Below are 23,402 nucleotides of genomic sequence, written 5' to 3'. Positions count from 1 at the left end.
TACATTGTGGTACAGCAACATCTATTCAGCATGAAAAAATAAACACACGCATGAGCACACACACATTTAATGTTATTGCTTAAGTTTTACAGGAACAAGAGTTGGCTGCCTACCCATAACCATAGCGACATAGTGTCTATCCTTGGATCTTCTCTCTCAGTCCACCTTGGCTGTAAGACATCCTCCCCGAGTTCAGGAAACGACCACATTGTTTGAGGACATCGTGTGAATGAAAATGAATTTCAACATGGCAGACTGTACTAGCCAGCTTACAGAGCTAAAGCAAGTGAGCAGATACAGAATAAAATACATACTATGTAGTTTTGATATGGTTTGGTAATGCATTTTAAAGTACAACATATTGACTCATTCAACTTCAGTTGTGGTGGATCTGGAGCACTGGGAATGAAGTGAGAATACACCCTGGATGGGATGCCAGTCCATCACAAGGTACCATATACACACACTTTCATACACGTTAACATCTGTGGCAATTTAGTGTGGCTAATGTTTTTGCGTGCTGGGAGGAAACCCAAAGGAAACCCACATAAACATGATGAGACCGCGCACACAAACTCCACGTACACAGTAACCTGAGCTCAGGATTGAACTGGGTGACCGTGGATCTGTGAGGTTTTAAGGCTACCCACTGCAACACCATTGTGGTCAGTACAACACATTTATATATTTAGTTACAGAATACCAACATGGTTGACCAATGAATTAGCTCTAGCTACTTTTTGTTACTAGCTTTTTTTAAGCTACTGTTTTTGTTACTTTTTGTTTGTTGATGGTTATACCTGGGCCAACTGGTTACATCTACTTGTATATTCTTGATTGTGATTTAATTAAACAATACATTTCTGCTGTATCTGTTCGTTCCACTATTAAAATAGTTAGCTATGTTAGACTGAGAAATTGGCAAAATGTCTGATTACTATATTTTTTAAACACCTCAGTTATAAATAGGCCTACTCGTTATAATAATATAAACTGCAAGACATGAGGTGTCGGCCCAGGATGCTTTTGCAAAATATACTGCACAAATGACACTTAATTTACAATTCAACCTCAGCCATTGTAACAATTGTAACCTCAACAATTGTAACGACAGCATCTTTTCTCTAGAAGCTCAGATGCGTACAGGAGACGTAAGCCTCTTAGATGAGATCTGCTCCCAAACCCTTGTCACAGAGACTGCATATTGTACACCTCAAACGTGGAATGGGGGCAAATATGTTAATTGGCGATGATTAAAAGGCAAAGAATTTGCCTGCAAGAGAAAAGTTAACCACAACAGACTCAATGAAAAGAGCATGCGTTTCCCACAAGTCTCCTGAGACTGGTTAGTTTCTCATTATTTTAAAACCATATCTGAGGACATTGTCTATAATTAATGCTTCTATATTTACCCTTTAATGTAATCCATACTTTCTAGAAATTGGGAGTAAATGTACGATAACAAGCACTGCTAAAGCGGGGTTTTTGTTTTGCGCCGTCTTTTTAGCCATTAAATGCAAGTAATAATCTGTAGTGGGAATAAGGGCTTTGGTGGGGAGGGAGTGGGGGGGAGTGGGGGGGGGGGGGGGGGGTTTGGGGGGTACAGGAAGAGAAGGGGTGTTAATGAGAATGCCTGGGTTCAATCTCAAGTTTCAAGGTAACCCAAGGAGCCCCATCCACCACAAAAATTCCACCACACAGTGCACTGTGTGTGTACATTACGCAGGTATGCTTATCATTCAGCATTGCACTCACAGGCACACATGGCAATGTGATACGCTTGCACAGTATACACTCTGGCATATGTGAACTGTACTGGAAAATGGAGTGAAAGTGGTGTTGCACCTGTTTGTGAGGGTACACGTTGATATGACACTTGATACACTCCTGTCCCATATTGGCCCAGGAGTTTCCACTCATCCACTTCCTTTTGCATTTGGGACATTTGTACTCTCCAAAACATCTCTTCTTTCCTTGATAAGGTGTCAGTCCTTCACCTTTGGGCCGAGCCTGAAACAGAATAGCAGAATATTCCGTTAGATGAGTCTCTTCCTTTTTTCTGAGCAAAGCTGAAAGTTTGTATAAGCCTGGACTAAAGTTCACTGGAAGAACTTGTCACCTGATTCATCACCAGACCTCACTGTGTAATTCAAATGCAAGAAAGTATCAAATTCAGACAAATAGTTTTACAGCAAAATTGTCCAGCTAATGAAAGGCTATAGACACAGTGTTCTGTGGCTAATAAGCTGTTTATTAGCCAAGGCTTTGATGGTATTATAAATATTTGTTTAATGCTTCAAAGGAATTTTAAATGCAAAAAAACCCCAAACGTATTTACAAACAGACTTGGGCATGGTTTTAGCTGAGTGAGTTAATGCTGGCATTGATATCAAGGCCACAACTGCAAGAAGGAAAACTCAGATTTTCCCTTGTGTGTCACAAACAAGAGTTTTAAATCACCGTGATGGGAGATCATGAAATGCCAACGTCCAAAACAAACAAATTTAGAAAATGCCACAAGTCAGTTTATTTCCTTTTAACAGGACGGAACACAGTATGCATTAAATTTACGGCAGAGTAATATTACAGTCATGTAGCCTGCCAAGCAAAAACTCCCCTACTGTCACCAGTTCATCACTGGTAAACCAAAGCCATTATAATGCAAACCAGAAATGCATGCAATACAAGCTACAGCAATAACTTCAACTGCAGAATCCAACCACTCCTCAATTTTGTGCACACTAAATGCAGAATCCCAAAGAATTTTTAATTATTTAAGCACAGATAAGACTTCACAGAATATAATTCTGACTTCCATGTGTGTTCTGTTCATTCAGTCCTGCATGTGCATATTATTCTGGCTCCTTTTCAAATAATTTGTCTTTAAAGGAGAGATACAGAGAATGATGAAACAGACAGAAAATAAGCCAATCAGTCATTGGCTGAAAATATTCCCCGCCCTGAGCTCTAAGCACAGCTTTTCAAACAGGTAATAAAAGGAGTCTTCTGAGGCCCTGGTCTGTCCATGTGAAACTTATCATATCATATTAGTTCCTGTCTCTGGGTGATGGGTTTCTCTGCCTGAAGCTGATTTCAGACTGTAGCGAGGATGAGAGATGGTGGATATGTTGCATTGGTCCCAGATGAGTTATGTGAGGTGAAATCATTAGCATCTGCTACAGTGTGCAAAGAGCCAGCATCATGCGTCACAACAGGCTCGCTGCATGCGACAGGCCTTCCTCCCCAACCTTAAACAATATGACTCAACCACTGTCAACAAACAATCTCCCATCTTAGCAGCAGCTGGAAACCATGAGTTTTGTGGCTACATTTCTAAACTTCACAAATGGACTGACGCAAGGCTGATCAAGCATCGCTGTAGGACTGGTGTGGGTGGGGAGCTCTAGGACAGGGGAAAAATAATAAAACCCCTAACATAACTGACCTCAGTCCCACTGATTCATACTTTCCATTGTTGTGATTTATTAAGCATTAGGTGGAACTCCAGCTAAATGGAATGAACATACTAAAAAACACTGCTCTATGCTCTTTAAGCGGCGTAATGTCTTATGTTAGGACGTTGTGTACAATATGACCTGGTGCAAAGTCTTGTGCCAGTCGTTTGTAGTTCATCAGCAATACATCAACCTTGGCCAACATTCTACATGTTCTGAATTAAATGAAATCATTCTGAATCAAATACAGTGCATGATCGATGTTCTTGTAAGACAGATCTGATAAGCATTCCTAGACAATTCAGAACTTTATCTACTCATGCAAAAAGGCTCCATCTTTGCAGCAGAACTGCTTTACGTCATGGACTGAGCCCATGCTAGTGATATTTTGTTTAAAAAAAGCTTGATCTATTTTGATTTGTGTTTTAATAGATTTCAGATATATTAAAGGTTAGAGACAGTTGTGATCTGAATTTGAATCTGAATTTGTGATATTAGATACACTGTATGGCCAAAGGTCTGTAGACATCTGACCATCACACCTAAATGTGCTTGTTAAACATCCCATTCCAGGTTTATTCTCTGCTTTAATGTTTGGTTGTGGGGATTTGCTCAGTCAGCCACAAGAGCATTAGTGAGGCTGGGCGCTGATGACGGGCGAGGACATGTGGGGTGCAGTCGGCTTTCCAATTCATCCCAAAGGTGTTTGTTGGGGTTAAGGTCAGGGCTCTGTGCAGGCCACTTGAGTTCTTCCACTCCAACCTGAGCAAACCATGTCTTCATCCATCCATCCATCCACTTCTATACCGCTTATCCTTTTCTTCAGGGTCACGGGACCATGTCTTCATGAACCTCACATTGTGCACAGGGGCAGTGACATGCTGGAACAGGTTTGGGACTCTTAGTTACAGTGAAGGGATGCTGCAATACTACAGCATACAAAGATATCCTGTATGATTGTGTGCTTCAGAATTGTGGCATGAGGTTTGAGAAGCCCCACGTATGGGAGTGATGGTCAAGTGTCCACAACCCTTTGGCCATATAGTGTATTTCATTAATACAACCCCAATTCCGAAAAAGTTGGGGCAGTATGGAAAATGCTAATAAAAACAAAGAGGAGTGATTTGTAAAATGTACACTGACTTGTATTTAAACAAAAAACGTATAAAGACAAGGTATTTGATGTTTTACCTAATCAACTGCATAGTTTTATTTTGAAATTGTTGCATGCAACACGTTCCAAAAAATTGGAACAGGGGCAATTTAGGACTAATAACGATGTGACAAGTTGAAATAAGAAAGTGATGTGAAACAGGTGAGGCAATCATCTAATGCTAGTATATAAGGAGCCTCCAAAAAAGGCCTAGTCCTTCAAGAGCAAGGATGGGTCGAGGCTCGCCAGTCTGCCAACAGATACGTCAGCAAATACTCCAACACTTTGAGAACAACATGCCTCAAAGTCAAATCGGTAGGATTTTGGGCGGTTCACCTTCTACAGTGCACAATATAATTAAAAGGTTCAAGGAATCCGCTCAAATCTCGGAGTGTAAAGGGCAAGGCTGAAAACCACTTCTGAATGGCCGATCCCTCAGACGTCACTGTCTTAAAAACCGTCATAAGACTGTAATGAATATGTTGACATGGGGTCAGGAATACTTTGGTAAACCTTTGTCACTCAACACCATTCGCCGCTGCATATCCACAGATGCAAGTTAAGGCTTTACTATGCAAATCAGAAGATATACGTCAACACTGTCCAGAAGGGCCGCTGACCTCTCTGGGCTCGGTCTCATCTGAGATGGACAGTAGCACAGTGGAATCGTGCTTTGTGGTCAGACGAGTCAACATTTCAAATAGTTCTTGGACAAAACAGTCGTAGTGTTGTCCGGGCCAAGGAGGAAAAGGACCATCCCAGCTTCAGGTCCAAAAGCCAGCGTCTATCATGGTATGGGGATGTGTCAGTGCCCGTGGCATGGGTAACTTTCACATCTGTGAGGGCACCATTAATGCAGAAATATCTGTACACATTTTGGAACAACATATCCTGCCATCCAGAGTAGGACAATGCCAAACCACATTCAGCCCGGATTGCAAGCGCATGGTTGTGTAAGCAGAGAGTGCGGGTGCTAGCACCAGAACGTGTGGCGCATTACGAAGTTCAAAATAAGGCAACGAAGGCCTTATACTTAACCAGCTGCTGTCTTCAGCGCCCAAATGCTTAATAAGTGTTATTAAAAGAAAAGGTGATGTTACACAGTGGTAAACAGTCGACTGTCCCAAATTTTTTGGAGTGTGTTGCAGTCATCAGATTTGAATTGAGTGTATATTTTCAAAATAAATGAAAATTCAATTAAACAATAAATTGTATGAGGTATTTGGATAACAAATAAAAAGAGCTTGGATCTTACTCTACATCTGGTTTGTCTAAATGTCTCTTTTACAAGAAATAAAAAAAAGAAAATAGCAAAGAAGAGAAACAGAAACCCCACAAGCTTTAATGGTCCATAACACAATGTTCATTGGTTTATAATTATCTGCACAGTATTGTTCCAAAATCATACCAAGTGCCTGTATTTGAAGGCAACATTTTATAATGAATACACCAATAAACAGCTCAGTCTAAATTAAAGGTTGTTGCCAAGGCCTTTGCATTTTGGTTGCATGTTTACACAGTTGAACTCAGTGAACTGCTCTAAAAGCAGCACCACTTTACCACTTTACTCTGAAGCTCGGCCCTAAGACTACTGGTCAAAGTAGAAGGATGTTTAAAGACAATTCAGACTGTTTCTGTGCTGCATGCTTTAAAAAAAAAAAAAAAAAAAAAAAAAAAAAAGGAGTACACTGGACCACAAAAAGCTACTTTTATTACCACAAGCACAGGGCCACCTCAGCACAGAGGTGTTGCAAGCACTTTGTCTATCTGTGGTGGAATCAGCATGCTCTAGCTTCCTTCAAGGAAAATTCATGAGTTCTGCATTGATGGCTGCTTGGGACATTAGAGGCATGTGTCCAGTGACTGTAAGTTGTTCTTGAGGTAAAGTAGGGAATTGAAATTGAGCAGTGTCTCCCCCTTCCTCAGCCCTCCAGCTGTGTCCCCTAAGGAGGATGGAGGAGGCTGAGATCGAGCAGCAGAGCCAACCTCCCTGTAACAGGACAAATACCACAGCACGGCGGTCATCACTCGCAGCTGGAGAGGGCCCTCAAAGCAAGCCCTACATGACTGAAGGGAGGAGGAAATCAGAAGCAGATGGGTCCCACACTGGTATAACACAAGAAAAAACTCAAACCCCCCCATAAAACCACTGATCTGCTTTGAATTAGGCCTTTAAGTTAGCAAACAACGACCCAAGGAAAGTGCTAACCTGAAATATTCACTATGACCGCAGTTGATTAGGCGTATTATCATTGGAAAAGATCTGCCATATGATTGATAAATATGTGGCTTCCATGCCATAGGAACATTAGGAGCACTACATAACATGACAGCAAAAAAAAAAAAAACAAAAAACCCAGAAAACACTTTCCTATTATAATCATTTAATACAAGATGGATAAAAATAAAGAACCTTTTGCTTGATATATGTACAAACTGTACTGCAGCAGGCTTTCACATACGTTTCAAATGACAGTTCATCTGTCGTATGAGCCATCCTTGATTAAAAAAACCCCCCAAAACCTAACACCAAATTATCACAATTCATCATCTTCATGTTCCTCCACTTCTATGAATGCTAGTCGTTCTATGCATCTTCACTAGCGAGGTTGGTCATGTCTTGTCTTTTTTTGTTTTGTTTAATGAATTAATGCTAGTCCTCTTGGGGAATCTAGTGGTTCCGAGCCCTGACATTATATTTCATGTGCAAACATGTTTTGCTCATTTAAACAAATATTGAAAGAAATCCAGATAACCTGCAGATTAAATATTTTTACAACCCTAAAAATGAATGTCACGTCTAATTCAGAAACGTACTGCTGTTTACAACTGCAACATATTTCACATTTCCCTTCTGTGTCATATGTTAATGTCTTCTAGAAGACATGATTTACTTGAAGCATGTACTGGAAGCCCGACTGTGCCATTTAAGCGCATTCTTGGTGGAAATAGTAGAAGACCACTTTTCTGGCTTCGTCTGAGCACTTTGTTTTTGTTAGGAAACACATGCCATCTTTTTGAGACACAGGATGGAGAAAAGCCTATACAAATCGGAGGACTACGCTTGGCTTTCGGTTGCACAATAGATGTGGTGAATTTGGAAGTGACCAACAGATATACTCTTTGACTAATCACACAAACCACGCTTGGTAACGGCAAACAATAGCTTGGAGTACTTCAGCATGGGCTGAACATTCACATGAAAATAATTAGGCTTGTAAAATGGAAACAAACTTTGGTGTACAATTACAACTTTCGCACAAATCTATGATGTATTCTTGGAAATAGCTCATGGTTGATGCTTTATTTACAAAGAAACAAACAAACTTTTAACTGCAAGCTGAACGCCCGTTGTGAGGCATATTAAACGTGTACACTGTTTTAAATAAGCTTCTAACAGTAGGAATACAATTGAAAAGTGTGTAGTATTAATGTGTCAGTAGCTGATCTCCTGTTTATAAAGGGAGCATGTACGTTTGTACATGTAAACATGGTGGGAGTACCAGTGCGTGCTCAGGAACACAGCTCCATTAGCATCACAATGCAAAGAGCGGATCAAGCGATGCTCTGTCTGCACTAGATAGAGAGATTCAGCCAAGGCCAAGACTTAGTGTGCAGATGGCCTTCTCTGGAGACACACACAGGAGTGACAGTGTCACCCTCATCAGCTGCGTGTGTGTGTGTGTGATTTCCGGCAAGCTCTGCAAAAGGCCTGAGCATTCCAGTCAGGTGCGTGCTGGTGTTACTTATTAATTCCCACAAGGGAGTTTAAATGAAGCCAGTGTTTCCTTCGGTCTTCCCGGGTTCTGTTCTTGCGGGTGCAGCTGTCTCCTTTTCTGCCTGAGAGCGAGAGACTGCATCACCGAGACTGACGAGGAGGAACAGGTGTGCTGTTAAATGATAAATCTGCACGCACACAATGCCTCAGTGTTAGTGAAATCTGCCCTCCTGAACCCGAGAGCTCTGACATACTGAGAGAGACCACGAAAGATCAAGCAAGGCCTCTCCGGAGAGGCAGGTTAAGTTGGCACTAACACAGTCTTAGCAGCTGACCTAGGATCAGCACTGCAGCTTCGCTATTCACGGCATTAGGATAGATGATTCTGGAGCTGGATCCAAAGTGAGACAGGAAAAGGAAACACTGAAAGTAGAGTGTGATGATTAGCTTGCAAAAGCTAACCTGACATTAAGTCAACATTTTAATAAATATAACTAAATACACTCTTAATGTGCAATAATTTCAGTGAGAAAATGTAAACAAAAAAAATCTATTTGCTTCTATTTGCTAATTACATTTCTTTAACATACAAGCTAGTGATTTGAAATCACAAATGAACCTTTTTCCTTTTTACTGTAATTATTATTATTATTATTTTTGCTTGCAGTGGACATTTTGTGTTTCTGCTTTCTGTTTATCTACTTGTCAATGTTATTTTACAATTACTTCAGAGAAGAATATTACAGTAAATCTAAGTCTATACTGTAAATCTGTTCCACTGTACTGTAAAACTGTACTGTTTTTTTTTTGGGAGTATAGCCTGGATTAAACAATCTGCAACAATGTTGAATCTCAACCAGAGGAAACTGTTTTTTTTTTTTTGTTTTTTTTTTTTTTTTTTTTTTTGTTGCTTGCACTGTAAGACTTAAGAATAATATGCCCAGTTCCTAACATTTTGCATCCTGGGATTTTCTCATTCCAAGAGGTCACTTAATAATTAAATACAGCCCAACTGTTGGACCCTGCACTCATTTCTAGGTTATTACAAAGTTGTGCCATGTTTCCAAGTATTCCAGATAGCGCTGGACAGCTTCCTGGTTACTGGCGCAGGCCCTGAGAGTTTGGCTGCTCCCTTTGCCAGCATATGGAAACCATCAGCGTAAACAATGGAGGCCTCGGAGCCTGAGCCCCTGCACCGGATCCCACGAGACTCCACTGCACATAACACTGGAACAGCAAACCCACCAGATACAACATGCTCAATTACCCCACAGAGAAGAGCAAGAGCAACCAAAAAAAAAAAAAAAAAACATACAACTTCAACTTCTCCTAATCTGTGTTTGACTTGGCTGAGATACTGAGGAGATAGATTTACAGATATGCAAAAGCACCAAGATCGGTTTTGGTCTCTTTGAACGGCTCAGTCACCTATCTTATAATTACTTAAACAATTAGCCGCAGAGTGTTCGATTAGTCATCGATGGTCAAGCATGCGTTCATCAGATAAACAGCTTAGGCCATGAGTCATGTTCCCTTGAATATTATTTTCTGCTCCATTTCCTTTAAATGGCAGTTATAATTCAAATCCAAAAAATTCAATTTGGAACATATTTTCTTTTTCTCCAAAACAATAGTCATAAACTCTGGTATGATACTTCTGAAAGTACAACATCCTGTGCGACTCTGCTTATTTGCTTCACCACGTCAAGACTGCTGTCAGTGGGAGTTTGCACTTAGTGCATTCCAGACTAATATAGCATGTGTGCATGCACAGTAACGGGCACAGAAAAAGAGGGCACACAGGCCAAGTGCTTTCAGGGTAACTAACACAGATGAATGAGAAGCTCTTTTTAAGCCAAATCAAGCCATGGATAATTCACCTGTTTATTTATGCTGGTTTATTTATACACTGTGTGTCAAGCATCCTTGGCCTCCATTCAAATATGAGCGATGGCCACATTTTACTTGACACACAAATACATACTGTATGTGCTCTAGTTTTACAAAGACCAGCTATGCATGAGTGCACATTAGTGTCCGTTGCCAGATGCACTTTCTGACGCATTAATGCTGAGATAATCGTGCTTATCTTGCTAAATATAAACATCAGCATTCAGTTAACACTGCATTAAGACTTCACACTCTTTTCAAAAATAGCAGGGTATAAAATACATGGTGTCTCAAAAGTACATACATAGGGGAAATGAACATATTTTAGCAAAAAGGCTTCCAGCATTTTGTATACTTAGTTTATATACATACACACAGTACTGTGCAGAAGTTTTAGGCACACACAAAGAAATGCTGTAGACAAAGATGCCTTCAAAATAATGAAAGTATATGTTTCTACATTTTAAAAAACTAACGTAAGGAGCAGTAAACAAAATGAAATGAAACAAAGACAATATGAAACAAAGTCAATATGTGGTGTGACAAAAAATAAAAAATAGTAGTCTCCGAAACAATTAGTGCAGTTTTATAAGGAAATGAGCTGTAAGTTTTATTGAGCATCATGCAGAACCAGTCACGGTTCTTCTGGAGACTTTGACTGTTGCACTTGCTTCTTATTTTTGCAGCAAAATCCAGCAGCTTTCACTGTGTTTGTTGTGTGAAAAGTGTCTCCTACGTAATATACTGCTTTCTTTACTGACATACAAACATTTTTCTGTACCATTTAATTTTGTGCTGGAAAACTAATGTTTGGGAATCTAAAATGTTTTTTTGTACTGGCTCGATAATGTAGAAGTCATAAAATAAAAAATAAAAACTATAAAAAAGTTTGTACTAAAAAAAAAATAGTGTGCCTAAAACTTTTGCACAGTACTGTATATTCTTAAGTTATATTTTATATACATATTCAAAAGAAATTCGTATTGAAATAATTCGCGTGGATGGATCGGGAAGCTGTCACAAGGCAGCGATTGACTTTAACAGGAAACATGGCAAGCACATCACACACAACACTGCTGCCAAACTTATTAACAAATTTAAAAAGAGTGGAAGTGTTCCGAGAAGTGGGCACCCACAAACATCCACTGACGAAGACACAACTGACATGGTGCTGATAAGCATAGTCCCCTATGTATGGAGACTTTTGGAACACCCTGTATACAATGCTGTGAAAAAGTATTTGTATCCTGTTTTCTTCTGGTTTTGTGTGTATCTCATACTAAACAGTTTTAGATCTTCAAACGAAATACAACATAAAACAAAGGCAACCTGAGTAAGCACACAATAGTTTTTTTTTTTTAATTGATGAAAAAATTTTTTCCAACACCTATCACCCATGTGAAAAACTAACTGCCCCCTTAAACTTAAAATCTGGTTGTGCCACCTTTAGCAGCAATAACGGCAACCAAACACTCCCGATAATTGGAGATCAGTTTTCATTTTCTTCTAGGACTAGGATTTACTCCTATATTTTGGATCATTGTCTTGCTGCATAATTCATTTCCGCTTGAGTTTCAACTTACGGACTAAAGACTGGACATTCTCCTTTAGGATTTTCTGGTAGAGAGCAGAATTCATGTTTCCCTCAATTATTTGCAAGTTGCCCAGGCCCTGAAGCAGCAAAGCAACCCCAGACCATCACACTTCCACCACCATGCTTGACTGTAGGTATGATGTTCTTTTTGTGGAATTCGGTGTTTGGTTTACGCCAGATGTAACAGGACCCCTGTCTTCCAAACAGTTCCACTTTCAACTCATCAGTCCACAAAACATTCTCGCAAAAAGGTTTGAGGATCATCAAGATGTGTTTTGGCAAAATTCAGACGAGCCTTAATGTTCTTCTGGGTTAGCAGTGGTTTTCACCTCGCCACTCTTCCATGGAAGCCATTTTTGCCCAGTGTCTTTCTGATAGTGGAGTCATGAACACTGACCTTTATTGATGCAAGACAGTCCTGTAGGTCATTTGAAGTTGTCCTTGGCACTTTTGTGATTTGCTGTACGAGTCGTTGCTGTGCTCTTGGAGAAATTGTGGAAGATCGGCTACTTCTGAGAAGGTTCACTACTGTGCTGAGGTTTTCCATTAGGAGATTATGGCTCTCACTGTGGTTCTTTGGAGTCCCAGAGCCTTTTAAATAGCTTTGTAATCCTTCCCAGACTGATTTTCAGTCACCATCTTCCTCATAATTTCTGGAATTTATTTCTATTTTGGCACAGTGTGTTACTGGTTAAGACATTTTAACCAACTTCATGCTGTTGAAAAAGTTCTATTTAAGTGTTCATTTGATTGAACAGGGTTTGCAGTAATCAGGCCTGGTTGTGTCTAGTCCAGCTGAACCCCATTATGAATGCAGTTTCATAGATTTGGGGAATTAGTAACTACGGGGGCAAATACATTTTCACACAGGCCGAGTTGGTATTGGATAAGCATTATCATTTACAAACTATATTTTGTGTTTTTTCAGGTTGCCTTTGTTTTATCTTAGATTTGGTTTTAATTTCTAAAACAATTTAGTATGTGATACACACAAAAACAGATGAAATCAAAATGCTTTTTCACAGCACTGTATAGGTTTTGTTTATTTTGGTTCATATACTAAAACTGCCAAAAGGAACAGAAATAATGTGAAACATTGCTAACAAGAACAGAAATAATAATCCAACAAGCACCACAACTCTGAATACTCTCAATACCCGTGAGAGTGCTTTAAAACACAATGAACTCAAACCTCAATAAGCATGCAGTGGACACTAAATAACATAACACACAATAAATCAGCTCATGGAAACCAGCAGGGATCTAATTTAGATGCTGTAAAATTACATTCATTTACAGTAACAAATGGAGAAGTTATTATAATACCACAAAATTTGCTCAATCCCTCCCAGGACAAGGAGCAGGGAATTAACAAGTGACCAGTCCAAATTATATATATATAAATATATATATATATATATATATATATATATATAGTGGTAATAAATTAATTGAATATATTAAACATATTAAATGGTCAAGATACGTAATAAAAAACAAAACAAAAAAAAACAGATTATAGGATGAAAGTGTCTCCGGAAGGAACTAGCGACTTTAATACCCAGCACCTCTGCAGCACAGTCACATGACCACCCGCACCTGACTCTCATCCCGGTTAATGAGCACCTGTGTGTATTTAAGTCACGGTTTGTACAGCACTCTGTCTCGCTTTATTTGTCCCATGTTGTCACGTTATGCTCTCCCATGTCCTAAGTATTGGTATATGCTTTGTTTTCCCTGTTCACGTATGCTTAGTGTCTTTTGTGTTTTGTTTGCACTCTTACTAAACTTTGAATCTGTACGTGCCTCCGCCTCTGTCTCCGCATTCGTGACAGAAAGAAAAATTATAATGAAAAAAATTTCTCTCCAAATATCAGATTCTTCCTGTACTGTACAAAAGCATTCATTTCCCATAATCTGACACTGCAACATGTGACACACCATTAATGTCTAGTGGAAGAAACAAGGAATGTGACCTTGATGCCAGATCCACAAACCACATACATCCGCATTTATCGCTGGAGTCCTATTCCTGGTGACCAGCAAATAGATGGCAAACCACTGATATTTTCCAGAAGCTTTACCTAATATATATTGGTCTGTAAACACTTTGCTAATACATAGTCGCTTTGAAACACCTACCAGACATTATGTATTATAACACAGCTCTCAAATCTGTTAGGTCACAAAGTGAATAATACAAGTGCTCATTTTAATACATTATCGTTTCTATAGTAACAGCTCCTGCTCATTCACAGGTACTTGTATGATGGATACAGCAATAATCTAAGCATAATCAAAACTGAATTTTAAAACAAATGTGTTGTTATTTAACAAATAATAATAACTGATATGATGAAGATTGTAAATGTGATGAAGCTTGTAGAGGATGTTATCACTCTGTAACAGTCATAGGTAAAGCTGTGCAAAGGTTTCCTCCATGTGAGACGTTTCTTTCTTGGTTTTCACAGTTTTCCTCCATTTTCCAGACATGCCACAACATTGGCACAACAATGACCATGTCCATTGTTAAAAGCACTATACAAATCAAACTGAATTGAATTGAATTTTCCTATAACAGCACACCCTGTTGTGTTTTATGCATTAGCTTCAGCTCAAAAATGATAAACACTTCTCCTTATCCCGTGTGTCAATTGTCAGCTGAGCCATCAGCTTATACTTCACTGTGTCCAAAACATTTGGCATTCCTACTCCAGATATTCATCATATGCAGTCAGAAAAACTATAGCTTCAGTACATTCCTGTGACACCAAAACCTCTCTTGGTTCTGTCGTGAAATAGTTTCACATTTCGGGGCCTTCAGTTTAGCCAAGACTGAGAGCTGGAAACATCGACACATAAAGCTTATGCATTTCATGATGTCAAAACATGTTCCCACTTTCATTAACACATACAGTATAGTGTTAAACGAGATAAACGGATAAATAGTCCCAGTGCTGTGGTAACACTCATACATACTGTCTTACCCACTAATATTTTTGGTCTGTATTTCTGCTGGATCAGGAGAGATATATAAACATGACAAGCATCTCTCTCTTTTTCCCTACCAGAAACTCAGGAGAGAACAAACTGATCTTGGCTGATTATCTGTCTGCACATTCTCTGACATTTCTCAGATATTACACCTCCAAACAGACCTGCTTTTTGTGATCCCTTAGAGGACAAGAATGTAACAGTGAATAAACACTTCCTTCGCAATGGACCTGAGAGAAATACACAATGACTGCTGTTTAGTCTCCTCTCAGACACTGCGTCTGACTAGTCTGCGTCAGCTCTTTCTGGTCTTTACAGGAACAAACGTCACAGATTAGCATGTGATTGGCTGCGCTGAGCTAACACAGCTGATCCACTGTTTGGAATTTTAAGTGCACATCCTTACTGCTATGTCACAATACTCTGATTAGACTGACCAATCAGATGTACCTGGTCTGCATCAATGTTTAGGTCAAAGTAACATCCACATGAATGCACAAGGTTTCGCAGTCAAGCATTGCCCAGAGCATCGACCTCTGCCAGCTTGCCTTTTCATCCTGGTGTACACACACCCAGCTGTCCACATGATGCAATAGAAAATGTAATTCATCAGACCAGGCCACCTTCTTCCATTGCTCCAGGGTCCAGTTCTGATGCTCACGTGCCCACTGTAGACACTTTCAGTGGTGGACAGGGGTCAGCATGGGCACTCTGACCGGTTTGAGTTTATGCAGCTCCGTACACAGCAAGCTGTGATGCACTGTGTGTTCGGATACCTTTCTATTATAGCCAGCATTCACTTTTTCAGCAAGTGCTATAGGAGCTCTGGGATCGAACCAAACGGGCTAGCCTTTGCTCCCCGCACGCATCAATGAGCCTTGGGCACCCCTGGCCATGTTGCCAGTTCATTGGTTGTCCTTTCTTGGACCACTTTGGTAGGTACTGACCTCTGCATACTGGGAATACCCCACAAGACCTGCTGTTTTGGGGGATGCTCAGACCCAGATCACAATTTGGATCTTGTCAAAGTTGCTCAGATCGTTACGCATGCCCATTTTTCTTGCTTCCAAAACATCTCCTTCTAGAACTGACTGTCCACTTTCTGCCTAATATATCCCTCCTCTTTCACTGTTTCACTGTAATGATAATCAATGTTATTCACTTCACCTGCCAGTGGTTTTAATGTTATGGCTGATGGTTGTATATAAACTCAGCAAAAAAAGAAACGTCCCTTTTTCAGGAGACTGTATTTTCAAGATAGTTTTGTAAAATCCATAAAAGCTTTACAGATATTTATCAGAAAGAGTTTAAACGATGTTCTTCTTGCTTCTTCAATGAAACAGAAACAATTATTGCACATGCACCTATGGAATCGTCCTTAAGACACTAACAGTTTACAGGCTGTAGGCAATTAAAGTCACAGTTACAATAACTAAGGACACTAAAGAGACCTTTCTACTGACTCTGAAAAACACCAGAAGAAAGATGCCTAGGGTTCCTGCTCACCTGCGTGAACATGCCATAGGCCGGCTGCAAGGAGGCATGAGGACTACAAATGTGGCCAGAGCAATAAACTGCAATGTCTGTAATGTTAGACACCTAAGACAGTGCTACAGGGAGACAGGAAGGACAGCTGATCGTCCGTGCGATGGAAAATTACATGTAAGAATGTGTCCACTCCAGATGTGATGGAGAACTTGGAAATGCCTTGTAGGAAGAGTGGAGTAACAACTCACAGCAAGAACTGACAAATCTGGTGCAGTCCATGAGGATGAGATCTACTGTAGTACTTAAGGCAGCAGATACTGACTTTTACTTTTGATATTGCCCCCCCCCACCCCCCCTTCTTCAGGCACTCATTATTCCATTTCTGTTTGTCAAATGTCTGTGAAACTTGTTCAGTTTATGTCTCAGTTGTTGAATGTTTTTATTCAACAATAACATTACATGTTAAGAAATTTGCTGGAAATAAAAGCAGTTGAATGTGAGAGGTTGTTTCTTTTGTTACTGAATGTATAAAGAATTCAAATAGTCAAAGGATTTACTGTTTTATACAATCTGACAAATGAGCTCATGTTCACTGAAAGCCTTTCTTAAAAGGATATTTAAGGATAGTGCAGGCTTTTTAGATGAGTGGTACTGTGTAGTTCTACCTAGACCCCTTGCATTTGCACAGATTGTGCTAGAACAGTTTTTGTTTTTAACAAATACGTTTTTATGTTTCTTTTCAATGTTTAAATACATTTGAGCAATTCTCATGATAAATTAAAATAAAGTCCACTAAGTTCAGCATTAATTACAATCTAACTGACAGTTTACCAGTCATCCATCTATAAATCTGGCATCTGTGTCACCCCTTACAATGGCCAGATCTGTTGTCTCAACCACTAATTAATTTATAAATATGAGTGGGTTTAAATAGATGTTGAAATTAAGAACAGTTTGGGTTGGAGGCTTATTTGTGAATAGGTGCATTGTGTTCTTCGGTTTCTAAGGAGAAGGTTTTTCTCTTCGCCTGGTGTGTAGATAAATGTTTTTAGTGCATCAGGTTTCACTGGGAAAAAAAAAAGAAAAAAAAGAAAAAGATTGCGTTAGCATCAGCATTAGCTGGTATAGCCAAATGTCTTCAGCAGATAAAGTTGAGTTGACAGTTTTAGAAGACAAGACCGAACAGATTCTCTGAGGCCACTTTCACACCTTAAACACTCACTGCTACAAAGCACATGTGTGTAACGGCACGTAACATGGAAAGCAAACTATTTGACAGGGCCACAGGAATAAAACACCAGATTTTACATTGACCACATGTGTTCATGTAGACCATGTAGACATGGCTCTCTTTAAAAACAGGTCACTTCTATAATCACCTCAGCGCTCACACAATAAATCGTCATAAGAATTTGCACAATCCAGCTCGTATGAAAACTAATGAAAAGATCATTATGGTTACGGCAGTTGTGGTTTGTCTTACAACTTAAGTTTGTGCAAAATCCAGCTAAACTCTTTTGCTTCCTAGAATTTCACACTGGTTGCCCAATCAGTTGTTGCCAAGCTGTTTTTCTTGATTCTACAGTTGTGGCATTTAGTAGGTCAGCTTGGCTGGTAGCTGTTCATTTGCTCTTGGAACACTAAGCTCTGCATTAGTCATCTCCATGTTCACAATCCCAGCTCCGACTCTACTCCCCATAACAACTCGTACAGCTGCAAAATGAGATTAAGTTACCCTGACGATGAATGACAAGAGCAGGTCGACTGCCTTGCCAAAAAAAAATACAAAATTATAATAATAGCTACACATATCCACTTTACTTCAGATCACACGAATGATCAATTGTAACTGTAATTGCATGACACTGTTGTTTTTGTGATGTATCTGCACATTGCACATTTCTTTAAATTAGCTTTGATAGTCCTCTGTTGTGTGGTACACAGCCATGAAGATGCACATCTCTATCTGCAACAGAATGGAGTAGCAACCTAAATGCCGACTGTCGTTTCAAGAGGAAAAAGCCTTCTGTTATATCTCCAGCGTCCCAGATAAGCCCTATCTGTTTACATTTCAGCCTCTGTTTCACTGTCCACTCTCAGATAGCCCCAGCTTTCTCTCTTTCCCCCTATCTCTCTCTCTCTCTCTCACACACACACACACACACACACACACACACACACACACACACACACACACACACACGCACACACATACACATACATATATGCACAAATGATGGGGTTTAGGAACTTGAGTAACTGGATGTCTGCAAGCCTGAGTTAGAATAGAAGGAAGATCTCAGGTCAGACTGTAAAAACATTCCCATAGAACCCTTCCCCCACATTCACCGCTTGCTCACTTCATTCCCACCCCCTCCTCCGGCGCTTCCCTGAAGACCACTTTCCAGCAGCTAGGACTAGACTCAGGACGTTTTTGCCCATGACAAGGCCCTCTCTATACAGCTCTCACATGCTGAACTGAAGGAATCAGTACACTCCGTCCCGTTTTCTGCCTTGAATAGCTTTACAAATAAGTCTTAACATATGCTTAGATGTATACATCGGTGTTTGAAAAGGTTAACGACGATCCACAGTAGTACCATCTCAGAGATTTTGATATTCCTTTCATTTGGACATAAGGAAACATCTAATCCTGCAGGAACACTTCAGAGCATAGCAGTCAACAAAAATGAATCATCCAAAGACAGAAATGATACTATGCACTTACTTTGAAATTAAACATTCATCTCAAGTCTCAAGCAACAGCACATTAAATCTGAACAAGAGAAGCTGTCTTTTTCTGTTCTCTTAGTCAGACTTAAAAGTGATCTGTATCCTTAGTCAGCAGCCCAGAGGGGGAACAATATGCGCTGACTTCCTGACCCCCTTCGTCTGGAGATCTTAAGGCAAACAATGTGATCCTTAATTAACACTGACCATTCCGGGTAGTGCAAGGCTCTTCCCAACAGTTCCAATTGAGGCATACACACAAAGCCTACTGTGTTTGTCCCTCTGACACCACATACTGTGCCCAGGCTGCAAGGCTCCCCAGCATGATCGCCGCCATTCAGGCCACAGCAACATTGCCTTTCAGCAGACAGTGGGAATAGTCAGACCCTTCTTATCTATGAGTCAAATATGAGAAATGGCTTCTGATTACAAGAATGTGGAATTCAGTCTCTTACTGCATGGTAATGTTGGTTGGTAAAAATGCAGTCTGCTGATGACAAGAGCTCAGACCACAGAAATGCTGCTGTCAACCTTGCTCTTCAATCACACAGGGCATGTTTCATGAAACATTTCTCAACATGTAATATCCTCTCCTTGTAAGCTCAAGACAGAAAAGTGTTCAATTCTGAGTGCAGATCATGCAACAGGGAATTAACATCAAATCAAATCCATTAACATAAGCATAATGTATGAAACGAACCAGGTGCAGAATCTCCTAATAGTAAACATTAATATGAAAAAAAACCTCATGTCCGTTTCATTGGCACGTTACATTGTCTTGGACGTATGGAAGTTTATTATTGTTTGTTTTCTTTCCTTAGCTTTGGAGCTGAAGAGACATGTCATGACTCGGCCCCCTTGATAGAAGACAACTGAAGCCTACAGAGGACCTGCTATAAAAATAAACATGCATGGAAAAATAATTACAGTGGATTTCATTTATAATTGCACTAAACCCTGCAGGATCTTAGAAGCAGAACGATGAGCTGAGAAAACAGACTCTCTCTCTCTCTCTTTCTCCCCTCTCTCTTTCTCTTTCTCTCTCCCTCCCTCTGTCTTTCTCCCTCTCTCTCTTTCTCCCCCTCTCTTTCTCTCTCTCCCCCTCTCACTTCCGCTCTCTCCCTTTCTCTCTCTCTGACTCTTCATCCAAGAAAAACAGACTTTCTGCAGCATGACCATACAACCGTTGTCTTGTTAATCTTAATGAAGGCATTTTTAAGAGACTGAGAAAACCAGACTTACTTAACTTTTTTTTAAGCCCTCATAAATCACAATCTCACACTCTTTGAAGATAAAAACATGCCACAAAAGGAGGAAGAAAAAAAAGAAGCTTTGAGCAAATACAGCTTCCATTTTTAGTTATTTTCCTCCACATCTTTACATATGTCAGCAGGTTTAAGGCTGGTTTTGGTTATTTGGTTAGTATTTCGTCCTTCCATAAAAGACGAACGCCAAAAGCAAGGCTGGGTGCATATCTCTATCTGTGACAAAGGGAAGTGCTGTGGCTGTTGTATCAGCAAAACCCAGAGGAAGAGTTGTATTCCTGTACTGAACACAAACCATCTGGCAGGAAAGCCTCTTTTCATTTTCTTTCAACTTTGATTTCCTTTTTAAGGAACGGTTCTCAGCGTGTCCTCTTTGACATTGACACTTCACTTCTGGCTGTTTCCAAATCCTGTCTTTCTCTCCTATTTGATGGTAAACACTATTTAATAAATTACACGCTCATGTGCAATTAAGGCTGACTGTTCCTTTCCGCATCGGCTAACGTGTCTAACTGTATAAAACATGAGAAATGTGGCTATTAATATGTCTATAAGAAGAAAAGTTACATGTTTGCGGTCCTAATTGAACATTTAATAAGGGAAGCGCCGTCTATCTTGTTATGAAAACCAAGGCCTAACTAAAACAACTGTTTATGATCTGAACATTAGTAGACACTTTTTAATGATTTTATGATGCTGTGTTGCAGAACAAAGGCAGTTTATCAGGCCCACAGACAGACGGACTACAGCTGGCTTAGACATCAAGGAATGCAAACAGATGATTTATTGCCACAGTGCACTCAAAATTCACAAGACGGCTAGTCCAATAGTGGTTGTGTGGCTGTAATACAAAACAGAGCTTGTACGTTTTTATTACAACACTGAATGATCACAGCTATTGTTTGTTTTTATTTAAGTGATCAGACCAAAGAAGCAGCCAGACAGAGAACTATGTAAAATACGATAAGTTATGTTGAAGACAAGACAGTTTCTTTCTTATGGAGAAACTGAAAGTACAGTATAAATATAGCATGTCCGTTCAGAGTCATTGTTTTGAGGCACTTGTCAGGAAATTGGCTGTGCCCGGATTACAAAAAACGAATTGTTTTCCCAACTGTGGTAAAGGGTCATCTGTGATGTAAGACACTGCAAAGCCAAATTGGAAAGAGATTGCATGGATATATGTATATTCGAGGACTCAGTGCAGAATGGGTACTGCAACACGGCCTTGATCATTACATCTGTGTTTATGCAATTATCTCAGCAAGAGCTCTGAGTGAAGGTGGCTGCCTCCTCAAAGATCTCTGATTGCTTCTTACATCAGAGTGTTTTGCTTTCACAGATGTGCCGAGTTCTAATGGAAGTTTCATACAAACAAAGGCTTTCATGTTACAAAATACAAATTTTCTCGCCAACAGCGATAACAAACCGTCAAGACTTTATCACTTGGACCATGTGCGGGCAAATGGTTAGGACACAACAAGACAAAGTTTAAAACCATTTGCTTCAGTCTTAATGAGCCTGCAACATTAGGGGGATGGACAAACCAAATTAAATGTTTCACTGTTGCTGGAGAAGAGTGAGATCTCCAAAAGCCATATGTTACAAAATGCCACCGTGTGTTAAATCCGCCACAGTTGATCAGAAGACCTGTGAGAACCACTCCACTGAGAGGAAGTGAGCCAATGCAACATGAGGGAAACATTTGTGATTGAACTTGAGTCGGCTGATTTCGCTCAACAATTTGCTGCCAGGAACAGCAGGGTGGTGTAGCAGGAAGTATCAATCCTGAGCTTGGGTCACTGTATTTGCAGAGTTTTGCATGTTCTGCCTGTGTCAAAAACATGCTGAACTGGCCAGGCTAAATTGCCTCTAGGTGTGAATATGTGTACATGTTGCCCTCTTATTGCCTGGTGTCCTATCCTGGATGAATTCTCGCCTCACAGCTGGTGTTCCCAGTATAGGCTATGGATCAGCTGCATTCCTCAACAGGATAAATTGTTTACTGAAGATGAATACGTGAATGGATTTGCAATTTCAATGGAAACAGGTGGCATTTTTTCACACAGTGAATTTACCCTAATCAACAGACAGAGAACCTTCGGAAAGTACGTCAATTAAGAGCAAGGAAGCTCAGGGTAAAGACATTTAACTGATCATATGGGCTTGGCCAATTTGGCCAGCGATTCACTAAGAGCGTGCATGAACACAGACACGTGGCTGATGCAATATTAACCCGTTTTTCTCGTGTTCCTTTCAGCGCACTAACAGGCAGATCTGGGATATTTTCCCACAATGTTTAATATTATATTTAAAACCTCCGCTTGCATGTCCTCGCCACGGATGTACGCTGTTAATGATATGCCGTGCACATTTGAGTTGAACCAAGGACCGCACGTTCTTGGTTCTTAAATTATTCCAGAAATTCTGTAACATGATCAGGAGATGGCAATAAAGGAAATAATGTTTGAAGAAGTTAAAACAGATGCGTTAAAGTAAATCTGGAAGTCTGATATCTTTGAAATGCAATATGATGATTCTCTCATGTTAATCGAAAACACATGGATCACATTGAATTCATACAGAGGTTCTTTTATTCCTTTGAGATAATGTATCTTCTGTTGGAACTGTAACAGTGGCAATGGAATGTGTATATTTAGCCATGTTTCCAATGTCCGTTTGCCGTCCCGAATCCTTCGGCTGCAGTTTGTTGCTTTTGAGTAGGTGTTTCAGTAACAAGTTGCTAGATTGTATGCTGGAACAGGCTCCTGCAAGAGCCTCTGACAATTGAGAATCTCTTGAAATAGTTAATCAGCTTTTAACGATAACTACATTACAAGACCATTTAGTACATTAAGGGACAGATTTATATCATTTAGTGCCATCGAAACCTAGGCTTTACGGTAACGTTTTTTGGCTCCTATAACTAGATCAAGTGTTGTGCCTCACGGCATATACATTTATGCGAATTTCCTTCTAAAAACATGCAATACTCCACCCACAATACTGTAATGACCCACAAATTCTGATAAGACTTATATGATGAACAGCTTTGTGATTTCAAGCATTGTTTATGGTTAACATTACATTAATATACTTGGAGCGCTAAACTAAA

The 23,402-nt window shown here is 39.9% G+C and overlaps 1 protein-coding gene across 3 annotated transcripts in view; it reads right to left on the bottom strand.

Moving 5' to 3' along the window:
- zcchc24 (zinc finger, CCHC domain containing 24) overlaps window positions 1-23,402 on the bottom strand; it is a 35,675-nt gene that overhangs the window by 5,146 nt on the left and 7,127 nt on the right. For 2 of the 3 annotated variants that reach the window (XM_053679728.1, XM_053679729.1), the window contains exons 3-4: window positions 1,846-2,010; window positions 114-277 (exon numbers count right to left, since the gene is read on the bottom strand). In XM_053679728.1, the coding sequence (XP_053535703.1) occupies window positions 137-277; window positions 1,846-2,010 (306 nt within the window). In that variant the 3' untranslated portion in view covers window positions 114-136. The remainder of the gene's footprint in view (window positions 1-113; window positions 278-1,845; window positions 2,011-23,402) is intronic. The other variant, XM_017464398.2, reaches the window with a different exon arrangement.

Source organism: Ictalurus punctatus, chromosome 3, assembly GCF_001660625.3.
Source record: "Ictalurus punctatus breed USDA103 chromosome 3, Coco_2.0, whole genome shotgun sequence".
NCBI classification, from domain to species: domain Eukaryota; kingdom Metazoa; phylum Chordata; class Actinopteri; order Siluriformes; family Ictaluridae; genus Ictalurus; species Ictalurus punctatus.
Note: the sequence above shows the minus strand (reverse complement) of the source record. Positions and strands in the feature narration are given on the sequence as shown.